This window comes from Pongo abelii, chromosome 14, assembly GCF_028885655.2.
Source record: "Pongo abelii isolate AG06213 chromosome 14, NHGRI_mPonAbe1-v2.0_pri, whole genome shotgun sequence".
In the NCBI taxonomy this organism is placed as follows: domain Eukaryota; kingdom Metazoa; phylum Chordata; class Mammalia; order Primates; family Hominidae; genus Pongo; species Pongo abelii.
In genome coordinates, this window is record NC_071999.2 from 36,186,416 (window position 1) to 36,205,196 (window position 18,781).

Consider the following 18,781-nt stretch of genomic DNA (forward strand, 5'->3'; position numbering starts at 1 on the left):
ACAAATTAGGGAGGCCTGGCTTTTGGTTGCAAAATCTAAGAGGAGATTTAGAGATTATTCTTTTCCCTCCATTGAGACCCATGGTCCTGGCTTTATGTAGGGGGATTGCTGTTAGTCACCCCCCACCTTGGGTGGGTCATAGACTTCAGTCTCTTCACTCCTGTCAGAAACTCAGCCTTGCCAGAGGTCAGGTGATACCTACTAGGGAAAACTACCCTTGGTGCCTTTTTTTCCCCAGGATCTCACTTTCCCATTTTTGTTCTCACAGATTCCACATTTTTGTGCCAACTTAGCAATACATGTAAATATTTAAGGGCATTTTACCCAACATTTGTAGATGTTTTAAGCAAGTTGAGTATTTGGGGTATGTGATTACCATACTAAGGAAACTGGAGCCATAATAATATTTTCTTACATCTCTCTCTGTGATGTTGTAGAATGTGTTCTTTCCTAAAACTGCATACTTTGGAATTTTTTGGAGGTCAGAATATTGATTCATAGTTAATTGCTTATTGTTAGTAATAGATTACATTTACTCACATGGAATTGTCATTTTTTAAGTTTAGGAAGTCCTGTTGAATACTGACAAATTGATATGATTCAACCTACTCTCTATGGAAGATGTGTTCTGCTTTCCCTTGAGATATTTTGTCCCTTCTTATACTTGTGTTGACTGAGTTCTTTCATCACTGCCTGTCTCTTGTCTTGTGGCAGATTGCCCTCTACATCTGGGATAAAGGCGGAGGACCTCCCCTGACCCCAGTGCCTGAGTTTTGTACCGATGACGTGGACTTCTACTGTGCTACCACATTCCATTCTTTTCTACCGCTTTGTGTAAGTAACAGAAGAAAAACTTTGCATATCAAAGGAAAAATTTAAATGCTGTGCATAATGTCATCCTAGCACTTTAAAATGAATTTTAGATTCAGGACATTCATGTGCAAGTTTGTTACAAGGGTATATTGTGTGATGCTAAGGTTTGGGCTTCTGCTGATTCTGTCACCCAAATAGTGAACATGGTACCCAATAGGAAGTTTTCAAATCTTGCTCTTCTTCCTTCCTCCCCTTTTTAGAGTCCCCAGTGTCTGTTGTTCCTATTTTAATGTTTGTGTGTATCCAGTGTTTAGCTCCCACTTACAAGTGAGAACATGCAGTATTTGGTTTTCTGTTTCTGCATTAATTCACATAGGATAATGGCCCCCAGCTGCATCCATGTTGCTGCAAGTACATTATTTCATTCTTTCTTATGGCTGCATAGTATTCCTTGGTATATCTGTACCACATTTTCTTTATTCAGTCCACCATTAATGGGCACCTACACTGATTCCATGTCTTTGCTATTGTGAATAGTGCTGCATAGCACTTTACATACTAAAAAGAAAATCAGCATTTTCCCTGTGCCAGGTAAGAACTATATATCATGACTCTAGTAATAACAGTCATACAAGGTTATACTATTGTAACTCCATCTTACAAATGAGAAGAGAGAGGCACAGAGAAGCCAAGTGCTTGCTTAGGGCTACACAGCTAGTAGGGAGGGAAGCAAGGGCTCCCCTTTACTCCAGAGGCTTTGTGAGGGACTGCCCACCATAGCGCTTTAGGGTTAGTGTGCCCAGAGTCATTTCTTTTGTTGATGATGTAGGATGCATTGATTAGAATTTCTGTTCCATTTCCTGAAAAGGCAATTTCCAGTGCTTTCTGTGACACCCAAGCCTTCTCCACAAGCCCGCACCCTTTACTCTCTCAGTGGGTGGCTCTGCCTTTCATCTCAATGACAGCCATCCAGAACTTTCGGAATGAATTCACTTGTTTTGGCAGACCCAAGGTCCAGCCCCAGTATGAGCCTGGAGCCCCTGACACTCACAAGGTTGTTAACAGCTTTTCTCATAAGAAAAAATGTGTTCACCAACCTCAAATGTTGTCGTTATTCTCAAGTCAGTCACACAGAAGTCTGTGTGTGCCATTTGAAGAGATAAATACATAGACACACACACACACACACATACACACACACACCCCAAAACACAGTGCAGCATTGAGAGAGAATCTGTAATTGTTTGCAGTTCCAGAGGGGGAGACCAGTCTTTCTAGGCAAAATGCTTGCTTGCTCTTTCAGTGCTCTCCTAGTGCCTTGAGTGACATGACAAAGCTGTAGTTAGATGTCACTATAAATCAGCCCCAAATTATATAGGAGTCATTATTGACTATGATTGCAGGCCTAAGGCAGGTAATAAATGGGTCATGAAGGGCTTGGGTGTGTTTCATTGACAAATCCCTCTTTGTGCCCCCTTTCATCTGTGTGATCAGCCTGGGCTCCAGGACTGCCCCCACCCCACCTCCACCAGGTGTTTGAAGGAATCCTACCTTTGGCAGAGGAGAAAACATCCTTAGCCTAGAATTGGGTTGCCAGTAAAGAGGCTGTAAAAATGTTTTCAACATTAAAGTAAGGCCAGGCCCAGAAAAGGGCAACATCTCTTATTTTACACTAAAAAATCCCCCCTATTTCTCTCTTTTTGTCAAAATCTTCACCAGCTGGAGAAAGGAAATGAGAGGTAACTAACATTTATTGGTCACTTACTATGTGCTTAATAAATTATAGTAATAATAGCAGGCTTGCGGTGGTTATTATTTTTTTTTCTGAACAAGCAGACTGAAATTCTGGAAACTTGTTAAGGGGATGCACAGTCCATGCACAGTGGAGCAGGCAGGTCCAGGGCTGGCTGACAGAAAGGCTTATGTTGTCAGCTGACCTATGTTTCCATTTCTCCCCTAAAACTTTATCCCGGAAATATGTTTCACATCCTTGACATTGGTTAATTTGAACTCTAGAGCATGTGAGATTCTAATGTGGGTGTGAAGTTAATGCTGACTCACGTATGCATATATTTTTTCTTTTCTTTTTTTTTTAGGGAAAGCCAGTGAAGAAGAAGGATATTTTTGTTGCAGTAAAAACATGCAAGAAATTTCATGGTGACAGAAGTATGTTTTGGGTTATTCATTTTATTGAACGCAAAAATCCAGACTACCTTTTTTAAAAAAGTACAAATGAATTCTTGAGTATAAATTCAGAAAAGGGATAATGACAATTCGGATGTTGAAGTGAAAGCAGTTATTTAATCAGTACTCCTCGTTGCACCATTTCAATCACCAAGATCAATTAGGTAGGAAAATTTTGTCTTGAAACATGAGTGGTCATAGCCGATACGTTTATGGCAGTATTTTAAATTGGAAATGGAAAAGCTCAGTGTGGCAGTCTTGGAGACTGTGTGAAAAACAATCCATTTTGTCAAACAACGTATTAGGTCTGTGCACAGTCTCTAAACAGGATGAAGAATGTCAGGGGATTTCAAGGTAACAGCATGCCAACAAAGAAAAAAGACTTTTTCTTCTTTTTCAATTTATTTCAAATGCTTACCTTGGAACTTGTTAGTTAAGAGATGTATTTGCTCATGAGTAGATAATATTGGAGAAGAAGAAAAAGCCGCTGTACAAACAGTGAATCTCTTCTTAAGGAAATCCTGGCATGCAGACTAATGTTGTTTTTATTCAGGTTTTTGATGTCATTACAGAATTCTGCTAAGTTGTGATGATAATGTAAAAAAAAAAAAAAAGCCCATCCTAAATATAAATAGACATAATTTCTCTCTTTTTGCACCTTATTTCAAGCAACAGTTTTCTGAAATTGAAAATTAGGCAGTCTTTTGCATTTTCTAATTTTAGTGCATATTTTAATTTTTTTTCCCATGAAAAGACTGTCGATTTCACCAAGGATGTGATATTTATGTAGGAGAGATTTTTAAACCAACTGTCATTTTCATGGGATTGGAACTACTGAAGAAGTTCATTTATATATTTTATGTGATAATATGATACATACAAATTATATTTTAAAGAGGAAGATGTTTTCCAAATAAAATAATATTATAATTTTAGATTATAGTATTGTCTAAGACATCATCAATTAAAATCCAGCTATAATCAATTATATCTTAAAAATACATTAACTATAAACCTTCATATTTGCCTAAAATGGCCACACTAAATTCCAAATCCTATTAAATCAGCATATATGAATATATACATTTGTTATACAATGAGTCCTAAGATACTATGAAGAATCAGTATAGCAGTTAAAATAAAATTTTTATTTATCATAAATTTAACCTAAATTTAATATCCTTTTACTTTTTTCATAATATGGAAGGGTTTTGTGGGATCATTTTGACAAATACCTTCTTTAAATAGGTATTGGGGAAATGAACTATACTGCTTTTTGTTTTGTTTCTTTTGCAGCAAGCAGGAACTGTTTGAATTGATTTAATTGATCTTGAAGCTACACTTGGAGTAGTGATTGTTTTCACAATATGAATGTTAAGGATGGTGTTGCTGGCACTTTTTCTTTGAAACACATTTTTCAGGTCACAGTGAAGCAGTAAAATTAGGGACACTCCCTGTTGTATTTTTTATATTCTACAGAAATGAAAAAAAATAGTTGGTTAATTTTGATTTAGTAACTTTGAATAATCTAGTTTACTGCTTTCTTATTTTGCGTAAGTTTGAGATACTCTTTTTAGATATTCATGAAATCCTTTTCTATTTGAATTTTGAGTCAAAAGTCTTTAAAAATTACAAAATCTTAAAAGCCTATTAGGAGCATTAGAAACAAACCTCTCAAAGCCAGATGCATTGATTTACTGCTATTAATTTGAATCTGGGATCATTAAAGCATGAGGCCTAAAGTGTATCATGAAGTTTTCATATTTGGGTTTCTGTGGTAAGCCGTTTTTCAACTTGGATGTGTTTGTTTGAAAAGATAGTCTAAGGCAACAGGATTTCAGTGACTTTGAAGTCCATTTTGCATGACTTCGTGTAGCCTGCCAAGCCACCACTGGGCTCTGCCCCTCATTTTAAAAGCCTAGTCCAGCCACCAGTTGGCCCAAAGAGTTATCTAGTAATACCAGTTACAAGGATAACATCACACTAACTGCTTCTAACTGCTAATATTTCTTACATTTTCTGGTGTGTGTTTCACATATGTTCTATCACCTAGTTTCATGTTGACACTTCCTCGTGATATGATAATTATTGTTATTCACTTGTAGAAAAAGCTGACTATGGAATGATACACAACTGGCCCAGTTTCTTGTATCCTATTGAGTAGCAGAGCCAAGGACTTGGGTTTTCTGGCTCCTAAGTCCCACATTTTTTTCTGCCACAGCACAGGTATACTGTAATCTCCTTGGATGTATTACAAACTCAGTACTTGATGAATAGTCTTTGATATTCATGTTGATGTCCTGCTATGCTCAAGGTCAGTTTTGACTTGGCCAGAAGCTGTGAAAGTAGGCTTTCCATTTTTAGTAGCAATGGGGATGGCAAGGAATTGAAACCCACACAGGATCTAAAATACAAATCGAGCTGAGAATTTAGACTGCCACTCCTATCTAAGCATATCACTGCTATAGTCAAGCAGAATACATGGTCTGGGGTGTTGGATTTTTTTCATTTTCCTTTCCCTGTGCACCCTATTATCGGGGGAAACCAGCCCCCAATATTCAACGTGAGTCCTTTTCTATTTTCCCTAAGTGTCGGCCAGTCTGAGAAATAAAGGGAAGGAGTACAAGAGAGAAGTTTTAAAGCTGGGTGTCCAGGGGAGATATCACATGCTGGCAGGTTCCGTGATGCCACCTGAGCTGTAAAACCAGCAAGTTTTTATTAGTGGTTTTCAAAAGGGGAGGGAGTGCACGAATAGGGTGTGGGTCACAGAGATCACGTGCTTCACAAGGTAATAGAATATCACAAGGCAAATGGAGGCAGGACGAGATCACAGGACCAAGGCAAAATTAAAATTGCTAATGAAGTTTCGGGCACACATTGTCATTGATAATATCAGGGGACAGGGTTTGAGAGCAGACAACTGGTCTGACCAAAATTTATTAGGCAGGAATTTCCTCATACTAATAAGCCTGGGAGCGCAACGGGAGACCGGGGCTTATTTCATCCCTTATCTACAACCGTAAAAGACAGATGTTTCCAAAGTGACCATTTCAGAGACCTCCCCTTGGGAACGCATTCTCTTTCTCAGGGATGTTCCTTGCTAAGAAAAAGAATTCAGCAATATTTCTCCTATTTGCTTTTGAGAGAAGTGAAATATGGCTCTGTTCCGCCTGGCCTACAGGCAGACAGACAGACTTTAAGGTTATCTCCCTTGTTCCCTGAACATCGCTGTTATCCTGTTCTTTTTTCAAGGTGCCCAGATTTCATATTGTTTAAACAATTTGTGCAGTTAACGCAATCATCACAGGGTCCTGAGGTAACATTTCATCCTCAGCTTACGAAGATGACAGGATTAAGAGATTAAAGTAAACACAGGCATAGGAAATCACAAGAGTATTGATTGGGGAAGTGATAAGTGTCCATGAAATCTTTACAATTTATGTTCAGAGATTGCAGTAAAGACAGGCGTAAGAAATTATAAAAGTTTATTTATTTATTTATTTATTTATTTATTATTATTATACTTTAGGTATATCTCCCAATGCTATCCCTCCTCCCTCCCCCTACCCCACAACAGTCCCCAGAGTGTGATGTTCCCCTTCCTGTGTCCATGTGTTCTCATTGTTCAATTCCCACCTATGAGTGAGAATATGCGGTGTTTGGTTTTTTGTTCTTGCGATAGTTTACTGAGAATGATGCTTTCCAATTTCATCCATGTCCCTACAAAGGATGTGAACTCATCATTTTTTATGGCTGCATAGTATTCCATGGTGTGTATGTGTCACATTTTTCTTAATCCAGTCTATCATTGTTGGACATTTGGGTTGGTTCCACATCTTTGCTATTGTGAATAATGCTGCAATAAACATATGTGTGCATGTGTCTTTATAGCAGCATGATTTACAGTCCTTTGGGTATATACCCAGTAATGGGATGGCTGAGTCAAATGGTATTTCTAGTTCTAGATCCCTGAGGAATCGCCACACTGACTTCCACAATGGTTGAACTAGTTTACAGTCCCACCAACAGTGTAAAAGTGTTCCTGTTTCTCCACATCCTCTCCAGCACCTGTTGTTTCCTGGTTTTTTAATGATTGCCATTCTAACTGGTGTGAGATGGTATGTCATTGTGGTTTTGATTTGCATTTCTCTGATGGCCAGTGATGATGAGCATTTTTTCATGTGTTTTTTGGCTGCATAAATGTCTTCTTTTGAGAAGTGTCTGTTCATGTCCTTCGCCCACTTTTTGATGGGGTTGTTTGTTTTTCTCTTGTAAATTTGTTTGAGTTCATTGTAGATTCTGGATATTAACCCTTTGTCAGATGAGTAGGTTGCGAAAATTTTCTCCCATTTTGTAGGTTGCCTGTTCACTCTGATGGTAGTTTCTTTTGCTGTGCAGAAGCTCTTTAGTTTAATTAGATCCCATTTGTCAATTTTGGCTTTTGTTGCCATTGCTTTTGGTGTTTTAGACATGAAGTCCTTGCCCATGCCTATGTTCTGAATGGTAATGCCTAGGTTTTCTTCTAGGGTTTTTATGGTTTTAGGTCTAATGTTTAAGTCTTTAATCCATCTTGAATTGATTTTTGTATAAGGTGTAAGGAAGGGATCCAGTTTCAGCTTTCTACATATGGCTAGCCAGTTTTCCCAGCACCATTTATTAAATAGGAAATCCTTTCCCCATTGCTTGTTTTTCTCAGGTTTTTCAAAGATCAGATAGTTGTAGATATGCGGCGTTATTTCTAAGGGCTCTGTTCTGTTCCATTGATCTATATCTCTGTTTCGGTACCAGTACCATGCTGTTTTTGTTACTGTAGCCTTGTAGTATAGTTTGAAGTCAGGTAGCGTGATGCCTCCAGCTTTGTTCTTTTGCCTTAGGATTGACTTGGCGATGCGGGCTCTTTTTTGGTTCCATATGAACTTTAAAGTAGTTTTTTCCAATTTTGTGAAGAAAGTCATTGGTAGCTTGATAGGGATGGCATTGAATCTGTAAATTACCTTGGGCAGAATGGCCATTTTCAGGATATTGATTCTTCCTACCCATGAGCATGGAATGTTCTTCCATTTGTTTGTATCCTCTTTTATTTCCTTGAGCAGTGGTTTGTAGTTCTCCTTGAAGAGGTCCTTCACGTCCCTTGTAAGTTGGATTCCTAGGTATTTTATTCTCTTTGAAGCCATTGTGAATGGGAGTTCACTCATGATTTGGCTCTCTGTTTGTCTGTTGTTAGTGTACAAGAATGCTTGTGATTTTTGCACATTGATTTTGTATCCTGAGACTTTGCTGAAGTTGCTTATCAGCTTAAGGAGATTTTGGGCTGAGACAGTGGGGTTTTCTAGATATACCATCATGTCGTCTGCAAACAGGGACAATTTGACTTCCTCTTTTCCTAATTGAATGCCCATTATTTCCTTCTCCTGCCTAATTGCCCTGGCCAGAACTTCCAACACTATGTTAAATAGAAGTGGTGAGAGAGGGCATCCCTGTCTTGTGCCAGTTTTCAAAGGGAATGCTTCCAGTTTTTGCCCATTCAGTATGATATTGGCTGTGGGTTTGTCATAGATAGCTCTTATTATTTTGAGATACATCCCATCAATACCTAATTTATTGAGAGTTTTTAGCATGAAGAGTTGTTGAATTTTGTCAAAGGCCTTTTCTGCATCTATTGAGATAATCATGTGGTTTTTGTCTTTGGTTCTGTTTATATGCTGGATTACATTTATTGATTTGCGTATATTGAACCAGCCTTGCATCCCAGGGATGAAGCCCACTTGATCATGATGGATAAGCTTTTTGATGTGCTGCTGGATTCGGTTTGCTAGTATTTTATTGAGGATTTTTGCATCAATGTTCATCAAGGATATTGGTCTAAAATTCTCTTTTTTGGTTGTGTCCCTGCCCAGCTTTGGTATCAGGATGATGCTGGCCTCATAAAATGAGTTATGGAGGATTCCCTCTTTTTCTATTGATTGGAATAGTTTCAGAAGGAATGGTACCAGTTCCTCCTTGTACCTCTGGTAGAATTCGGCTATGAATCCATCTGGTCCTGGACTCTTTTTGGGTGGTAAGCTATTGATTATTGCCACAATTTCAGCTCCTGTTATTGGTCTATTCAGAGATTCAACTTCTTCCTGGTTAAGTCTTGGGAGAGTGTATGTGTCGAGGAATTTATCCATTTCTTCTAGATTTTCTAGTTTATTTGCATAGAGGTGTTTGTAATATTCTCTGATGGTAGTTTGTATTTCTGTGGGATCGGTGGTGATATCCCCTTTATCATTTTTTATTGCATCTATTTGATTCTTCTCTCTTTTTTTCTTTATTAGTCTTGCTAGCTGTCTATCAATTTTGTTGATCCTTTCAAAAAACCAGCTCCTGGATTCATTAATTTTTTGAAGGGTTTTTTGTGTCTCTATTTCCTTCAGTTCTGCTCTGATTTTAGGTATTTTTTGCCTTCTGCTAGCTTCTGAATGTGTTTGCTCTTGCTTTTCTAGTTCTTTTAATTGTGATGTTAGGGTGTCAATTTTGGATCTTTCCTGCTTTCTCTTGTGGGCATTTAGTGCTATAAATTTCCCTCTACACACTGCTTTGAATGCATCCCAGAGATTCTGGTATGTTGTGTCTTGGTTCTCGTTAGTTTCAAAGAACATCATTATTTCTGCCTTCATTTCATTATGTACCCAGTAGTCATTCAGGAGCAGGTTGTTCAGTTTCCATGTAGTTGAGCGGTTTTGAGTGAGATTCTTAATCCTGAGTTCTAGCTTGATTGCACTGTGATCTGAGAGATAGTTTGTTATAATTTCTGTTCTTTTACATTTGCTGAGGAGAGCTTTACTTCCAAGTATGTGGTGAATTTTGGAATAGGTATGGTGTGGTGCTGAAAAAAATGTATATTCTGTTGATTTGGGGTGGAGAGTTCTGTAGATGTCTATTAGGTCTGCTTGGTGCAGAGCTGAGTTCAATTCCTGGGTATCCTTGTGGACTTTCTGTCTCGTTGATCTGTCTAATGTTGACAGTGGGGTGTTAAAGTCTCCCATTATCAATGTGTGGGAGTCTAAGTCTCTGTGTAGGTCACTCAGGACTTGCTTTATGAATCTGGGTGCTCCTGTATTGGCTGCATATATATTTAGGATAGTTAGCTCTTCTTGTTGAATTGATCCCTTTACCATTATGTAATGGCCTTCTTTGTCTCTTTTGATCTTTGTTGGTTTAAAGTCTATTTTATCAGAGACTAGGATTGCAACCCCTGCCTTTTTTTTGCTTTCCATTTGCTTGGTAGATCTTCCTCCATCCTTTTATTTTGAGCCTATGTGTGTCTGTGCATGTGAGATGGGTTTCCTGAATACAGCACACTGTCGGTCTTGACTCTTTATCCAATTTGCCAATCTGTGTCTTTTAATTGGAGCATTTAGTGCATTTACATTTAAAGTTAATATTGTTATGTGTGAATTTGATCCTGTCATTATGATGTTAGCTGGTTATTTTGCTCGTTAGTTGATGCAGTGTCTTCCTAGTCTCGATGGTCTTTACATTTTGGCATGATTTTGCAGCGGCTGGTACTGGTTGTTCCTTTCCATGTTTAGTGCTTCCTTCAGGAGCTCCTTTAGGGCAGGCCTGGTGGTGACAAAATCTCTCAGCATTTGCTTGTCTGTAAAGTATTTTATTTCTCCTTCACTTATGAAGCTTAGTTTGGCTGGATATGAAATTCTGGGTTGAAAATTCTTTTCTTTAAGAATGTTGAATATTGGCCCCCACTCTCTTCTGGCTTGTAGAGTTTCTGCCGAGAGATCCACTGTTAGTCTGATGGGCTTCCCTTTGAGGGTAACCCGACCTTTCTCTCTGGCTGTCCTTAACATTTTTTCCTTCATTTCAACTTTGGTGAATCTGACAATTATGTGTCTTGGAGCTGCTCTTCTTGAGGAGTATCTTTGTGGCATTCTCTGTATTTCCTGAATCTGAATGTTGGCCTGCCTTGCTAGATTGGGGAAGTTCTCCTGGATAATATCCTGGAGAGTGTTTTCCAACTTGGTTCCATTCTCCCCGTCACTTTCAGGTACACCAATCAGACGTAGATTTGGTCTTTTCACATAGTCCCATATTTCTTGGAGGCTTTGCTCATTTCTTTTTATTCTTTTTTCTCTAAACTTCCCTTCTCGCTTCATTTCATTCATTTCATCTTCCATCGCTGATACCCTTTCTTCCATTTGATCGCATCGGCTTCTGCATTCTTCACGTAGTTCTCGAGCCTTGGTTTTCAGCTCCATCAGCTCCTTTAAGCACTTCTCTGTATTGGTTATTCTAGTTATACATTCTTCTAAATTTTTTTCAAAATTTTCAACTTCTTTGCCTTTGGTTTGAATATCCTCCCATAGCTCGGAGTAATTTGATCGTCTGAAGCCTTCTTCTCTCAGCTTGTCAAAGTCATTCTCCGTCCAGCTTTGTTCCATTGCTGGTGAGGAACTGCGTTCCTTTGGAGGAGGAGAGGTGCTTTGCTTTTTAGAGTTTCCAGTTTTTCTGCTGTGTTTTTTCCCCATCTTTGTGGTTTTATCTACTTCTGGTCTTTGATGATGGTGATGTACAGATGGGTTTTTGGTGTGGATGTCCTTTCTGTTTGTTAGTTTTCCTTCTAGCAGACAGGATCCTCAGCTGCAGGTCTGTTGGAGTACCCGGCTGTGTGAGGTGTCAGTCTGCCCCTGCTGGGGGGTGCCTCCCAATTAGGCTGCTTGGGGTTCAGGGGTCAGGGACCCACTTGAGGAGGCAGTCTGCCTGTTCTCAGATCTCCAGCTGCGTGCTGGGAGAACCACTGCTCTCTTCAAAGCTGTCAGACAGGGACATTTAAGGCTGCAGAGGTTACTGCTGTCTTTTTGTTTGTCTGTGCCCTGCCCCCAGAAGTGGAGCCTACAGAGGCAGGCAGGCCTCCTTGAGCTGTGGTGGGCTCCACCCAGTTTGAGCTTCCTGGCTGCTTTGTTTACCTAAGCAAGCCTGGGCAATGGCGGGCACCCCTCCCCCAGCCTTGCTGCCGCCTTGCAGTTTGATCTCAGACTGCTGTGCTAGCAATCAGCGAGACTCCGTGGGCATAGGACCCTCTGAGCCAGGTGTGGGATATAATCTCCTGGTGCGCCGTTTTTTAAGCCTGTCGGAAAAGCGCAGTATTCGGGTGGGAGTGACCCGATTTTCCAGGTGCCGTCTGTCACCCTTTTCTTTGACCAGGAAAGGGAACTCCCTGACCCCTTGTGCTTCCTGAGTGAGGCAATGCCTCGCCCTTCTTCATCTCGCGCACGGTGCGTGCACCCACTGACCTGCGCCCACTGTCTGGCACTCCCTAGTGAGATGAATCCGGTACCTCAGATGGAAATGCAGAAATCACCCGTCTTCTGCATCGCTCACGCTGGGAGCTGTAGACCGGAGCTGTTCCTATTCAGCCATCTTGGCTCCTCCCCTCGAAATTATAAAAGTTTTAATTTGGGGAACTAATAAATGTCCATGAAATCTTCACAATTTATGTTCTTCTGCCATGGCTTCAGCCGGTCCCTCCGTTTGGGGTCCCTGACTTCCCGCAACACTCTATGGTAGAAATACTTCAGTAACAAAGGCCAAATGATGAAGGAAAAAAGTCTAGAGAAACTGTACTTGTCTTTGCCAAGTTGAGAGTGGGCTGTACTGTTAATTGTGGGCACAGTGTCCCCTGGCACTGGGTGGTAATGGCCCCCACTCCTGCTTCATTATATGTTGGTTACCTTCTGGGATGAGAAGGAGAGATGGAACATGTTCTGTTCAAGGCCCTAGTCACAGCAAGGGAAAATATAGATTGCATTTATTTTTTATACTCTCATGGAAGAATTGATAATAAAACCAAGTTTCACAATGAAAAGAAATATTTTAAATATTGTACTTTCTTGGCTTAACAATAACACATTTATGTAATTGCTTTTGTCTGGATTCTGACTTAAGTGAAACATAGCATTCTTAGAACACGACAAGCAAAAATATACTCTGTTTTTTGGCTCAAGGAAGTAATACATATTGACATCATTGAAACAGCAGCACCCTCTGAGAGGCAAGCATTTAGTAGGGTTTTAAAGAAACTTGAGAACTGTTACATAAGGTGATGAATTGGGCATAGCATGTAAAATTATATTTAAGCAAGGAAATGATCTCTGGTGTTTTAATATTCAACTTGATTGCTTCCTCTTGGGTTCTGTGTTTTCCACTGTGTGACCTGAGCTGTCAGAAAACCTTCAGAATTTTCTTTGCATCATTTTTCCATGCAGTTTGTGTACATGTCTTACGTACCTCGTGGCAGCCACTGGTTTTGTTCATCAAATAGTGGGTTGTGGGATGCTCTCCTGCAGTCTCCCTCTAATTAAAGAGGTTAAATTGCTGTTTGCTCAGCCTTTAGTTCCTTTCCACAGCTTCCTAAGCTCTTAAAAATTAGCACTATATTCCTTTCAGATTAAAAAAAAACAAAAACAAAAACCTGTTTGCTGTCTTTACTGCTGTGGTCTTGTCTAGAGGCAAATCTGAACAAACTGATTGAAAGGGGTGTTTGGTGGCTGGTGTTCTCTTTGACTAAAGAGGCTTACATGTACTGTGGTACAGACTGCTTACTTAAAAGGCGAGGCTTGAATTAAAATACAGCCAGAAGGCCAGACTCTAATCAAATGAGGTGATTAGATCAATGAATGAAGAGAGGAGAGGAGTCAAGTGTTGTCTTTCCCTGGCTGTTGAATAGCTGATGTTCCAGATTGCCCTACAGTGTTGTGTTAGGTCATCCAGGAGGGATACTTTTCAGGCTTAGGTACACCTCAGTCTTTAAAACGAGGAATTAGGACACATTCATGTGTGTGTCCCTAATCTGCTCCTGAGAAGAGAAGTGCAATCAGGGTCTTATTTTGTGACCACTGACTTGTACACTGAGACAAAAGGGCCATCTGCAAGCTGAAAATAGTGGATTCCTTAAAATAAAAACTATTCACATTTGATGGTGTGGTAGTTTTAATAAAACGTTCAAGCGTCAAGTTCATTTTCATTTATAATCTGAGACAGTTTTACAAGTCACCTCCCTGGGGGTAAAAATGCATGTTCTGTCCTCATAGTGAGACACATCTTCTGCTTAGAGTCTAGAAAGCTCTAAGAAAGATTTATGCCATCTGTGCAGCTAGCATTTTTATAGTAAAATTTTTTTACTTTGCTCTAAGTTTAAGTTATCTCGTGACAAACTTTCTTGAAAGAGGCATTGACTGTTATTATGTGATAGGAAGTATGCTTCTTTATTGAAAAGGAGATAATGTATCAGGTAACTTATTAAAGTATTTTCTCAAATTTTAATCTTTAGGAATACAGTGCCTCAATACAATATGAAATATTTTGTAAATAATAGAATGAATTCATTTTAGAATTTAAATGATGCTAATAAAATAGACCATTATTTTAAAAGTTTAATTTAGAATCAACCGTGGTTGAAAATAAAGCCTTAAGCTGTTTTTTTGGAAGACTTTAAATCCTTTGTGGCTAAGAGATATGACAGACACAGCCGGGCGCAGTGGCTCACGCCTGTAATCCCAGCACTTTGGGAGGCCGAGGCGGGTGGATCACGAGGTCAGGAGATCAAGACCATCCTGGCTAACACGGTGAAACCCTGTCTCTACTAAAAAATACAAAAAAAATTAGCTGGGCGTGGTGGCGGGCGCCTGTAGTCCCAGCTACTCAGGAGGCTGAGGCAGGAGAATGGCGTGAACCCAGGAGGCAGAGCTTGCAGTGAGCCGAGATCACACCACTGCACTCCAGCCTGGGCAACAGAGCGAGAGAGCAAGACTCTGTCTCAAAAAAAAAAAAAAAAAAAATGACAGACGCATGGAGATTATGTTGACAAGGGGAGAGATGTACAAACTGTTGAATGCTTTAGGTGTTACAGAATCATAATATCTTAGTATATCTAAATGGTTGGCTTGTTTTAAAATGATTAATCAAAGGCTGAATTGCCTTTATGAATAAGATCTTCCTTTAACAAGCTTCCACAAATAATCCTAGGCCTTTTATTGAAATGCCTACAAAATTCAGTCCTCATTCAACTGTTGAGTGCCTACTATGTCCTAGGCACTGTGCCAGGTGTTGGGAAATGAGTCATACACACACTAATTCTTACCTTTAGTGTAATTTCTATTTTACGTGTTTCAAAGTAAAAGAGAAAGCAAAAGCACTAACTCACCCTTGATTTTGATTTTAATTTTATTTAAATCAGTTAATTGAGAAGAAATACCCGTGCTCTTTAGTAAACCTATTAGAGCGAAAAAGGACTGAAAGCCTAAAGGCTGAGGAAATTGAAAGCAAAATTTGCACAGCCTGCAGGACCCTTGCTGGGGACTGAGGAAAGTTCTTGACCTTTCCTCACAGCTTCCTTCAGCATTATGCAATGGAGGATATTTTACCCAACAGTGTGAACTTTTAGTGGCTGCAGGGAGCCCTTTCTGGGGTAAGTTCTCTTGCTTATTATATGAAAAGCAAACTGCCACAGCAGTGCCAAGGTTAACATTTTTGTTGTGCTGAAATTTGGAAGTAGAACAGAGTGAAATTTTTTAAAATTTCTTTTTTTCCTTTCTTTGTCCGCCAGTAGCCCTATCTATTATTTAGTACATCTTTGACCGTTTTAACATGTAGAAACCTTTAGAACTATCTGCTTCTTTATGGTTGCAGAAAAATTTTATTTTAATATACAAAATTAATATTTAACTGGTAATTTGGTAATACTTTTAGCAGATGTGCAGAACTCAGTTTTTTTAAAAAAAAAAAAGCCAGTGAAAGAGATTATAAAATGATGCACTTTTGTATTTTCTATATAAGGGCTGTCTGAGCTGGACTCAGAATTTGCTTACTTATTAGCTAAACACTTAAATTTTACATTGGAACATCAGTTTTTGCATATATTTCTATTAGAGTTGGGAACAGGGGAAAGATACATGATCTGATAAAGTTTCTCAAAAGTTAAGTGAAGATTTGGTTCATCAGAGTTTTGACAGGATATAAAATCTAAATGTTTTTTCTATTGAAAAAACAAGAAACCACTTTTTAAAATTCAGAGATGCATAAGCAGTAATTTGTTTTTTAAGTGTAAAAGAAAAGAATTACTTGGTCAGGTGAATTAATATCAAGTAGTGGTAAGTCTACATGTCAGGTATGCAGACAGAGCTATCTTTGAGCCTCCAAAGCAAAAATACAGAAAACCAGGACAGCTTTCTGTTGTGTTTATTGTGTTAAAACAATTTAGCTGCTAATGATAGAGTTTTAAAGCCTGCAGTAGTTTTGAATGTTATTACTTCCACATTTTTCAAAAGTACAACATCGTAATATCAGTCATCATATGCAGTGATTCTTATTTGGCAAGGTCATGCCTTTTGTAGGGTTGGGTAGTTGTGTTAGAATCTTTGGGTGGGGACATGCATAATTTGCAAAGGTCTTCCCATGCTCCATGGTAAGAGGGATGGATTTTCTCTTACCATGCTCCATGGTAAAAGAAAAATTAGTTAACATTAATGTAAACACCACAGCATAATCAAACCAGAAAATTTATCATTATATGGAAGTAAGTGCATTCATCACCAGGAATGAGAAATGCTTTACTCTAGAGAATGTTGAAAATGCTTCAAGAAGAGGGTTTTAGTCAACAACGTTGGCATTTCTCAGGGTTGGAAGCAAGCAACTCTTGGAACACCTGAAGAACAACCAGTAATGTTTCTCTCCTTTGTAGATGATTATACTGCCATTTTGAATTTTTAAGCTTCCTTGTGTAACTGTGCCACTGATGTCACCTCTGTAATTTTTTTCAGTACCTATTGTTAAGCAGACTTGGGAAAGCCAGGCAAGTCTCATTGAATACTATAGTGACTATACTGAAAATTCCATTCCTACTGTGGATTTGGGAATTCCTAATACAGATAGAGGTGAGTCCATAATTCTTACTACTCTCCTTATTAAACATTCCCATTCTGTAAATACAGTAAATTAGGTTAGGATAAAAATGAAATATTTTATAAGTGCTATAATTTTTGCCTCATATTAGTTTTTTCCCTTCTTCCCTCACAGATACAGATTGGTTCTTTCAAACTAAGGGCTTTATAGTACGAAGTGTTGCAAGTTTTTAGTAGGTTATATCCTATAATTGAGCACATGATAGTTACAGCAGAATTTAACAATAGATTTTTCATACCTTCATAATTCTTTGTTACCATGATGGGGTGTTTATTATATTCCCACATAAAGCTTCTCTCCCTGTCAGTCTTATAGTCTAGTTCACATATTACCTGTGAGTACCACCTAATCACATTCTACACTAGTCATATGTAGAATAAACTCTATTCCATATGTTAAGATTTTAATTAGTAAATTGTTGGAAATAAACCTGCTTTTCTCTTCAGATTGCAGGCTTTCTAATTAAACACTTTCAAATTGCAGTGTTTCTAATTAAAAGCACTTTTTAGGACATACAGAATGGAATGGTAGACATTGGAGACTCCAAAAGGTGGGAGAGTAGAAGAGGGGTGAGGGATGAGAAATTACCCACTGAGTACGATAGACACTCTTTGGGTGATGGCTTCACCAAAAGCCCAGACTTCACCAGTGTACAATATGTCCATGTTACAAAACTGCACTTGTACCCAACTCTTAAATCTATAAAAATTTTAAAAAATTGTGTCAAAAAATGGAAGTGTAAATTTGGCCACCTCATCTTCAGATTTTCTTTATTCATCTTAAGTTTTATCCAGTGTTTCTGCCACCCTTTTTTCTTTAGTTTTTTTGTTCCCCATGCCCTTTTATGAGTTAAAAAAAAAAGTAGCAAACTGATTATGTTCTATACAGTAATTTATCTTATTTTATGTTAGTGTGACTCATAATTATTTCATTAATATGGTACAATGCAGAATCAGATATGCCATTTCTGTAGTTACCAATTCTTCTGACAAGGTTAAGTGTATTACTGAGTCTGTCTGTTGCTGTTTGATTTGGAAGAACTATTTTAGATTGGGTTTAATAATCATGTATTTATTTATACCTTCCTTATTTGATTTCTTCATTTCTAGTCTAGCCTTATTGCCTATATTTATATTTGTTCTAAAAGGGATTTGAGATGGCTTTGAAACACACATATTGTAATGGTTAAAAATACACAGAGATCAAGAGTAAAGAAAATAAAGGTCAAATTGAGTGGTTTAATAGTCATTAATATAAGTTAATATTTGTGCTCCACTGTGTCACAGATAATTAAAATGAGGGGCATATTCCTGTTTATCAATTTGACTACTCTTCCCAAGTGTTTTATTTTTGTCCCAGCATTTACCATTAAAGCATTGTAATTTATCTGTTGGTGTCTGAAGGACTGTTACTCTGTCTTACTCAGCACTGTATCTTTAGTGCATATCTTAGTACCTGCCACAGTATCTGGCATGTTAGAAACTTAGTGGTAGTAAATATTTACAAAATAAATAAATGAAGGTATAAGCTTCCACCTTTGCACTGCTGCTTCCCTGTGGCAGTGGTGCCTGGGGTTCTAACAGCTCCTTCAGAATAAGTGTATCTAAGAAAGGATGCCATTGCTCATTGCTGTGAGTCTTAAAACTTTCTTGCCTGGACTGAAGATACTAATTATATCTCTGCCTCAGATTATCTGTGTGACTGTGTAATTCCACTCATCTCTCTAGGTCTCCATTTCCTTGTGTGTGAAATGAATGGCTTGAATTTCATTATCTCTGAAGTTCCCACTGGTTCAATGTGTCTGTGAAAATTAGAGAAGGCTATTTTT

The 18,781-nt window shown here is 38.6% G+C and overlaps 1 protein-coding gene across 5 annotated transcripts in view; it reads left to right on the plus strand.

Annotated features, from left to right (window-relative positions):
* The window catches only part of B3GLCT (beta 3-glucosyltransferase), a 131,560-nt gene that overhangs the window by 73,882 nt on the left and 38,897 nt on the right, over positions 1 to 18,781 (plus strand). For all 5 annotated transcript variants that reach the window (XM_009248541.4, XM_009248539.4, XM_054528633.2 and 2 more), the window contains 3 exon segments: positions 715 to 834; positions 2,910 to 2,979; positions 16,812 to 16,925. In XM_009248541.4, the coding sequence (XP_009246816.1) occupies positions 715 to 834; positions 2,910 to 2,979; positions 16,812 to 16,925 (304 nt within the window).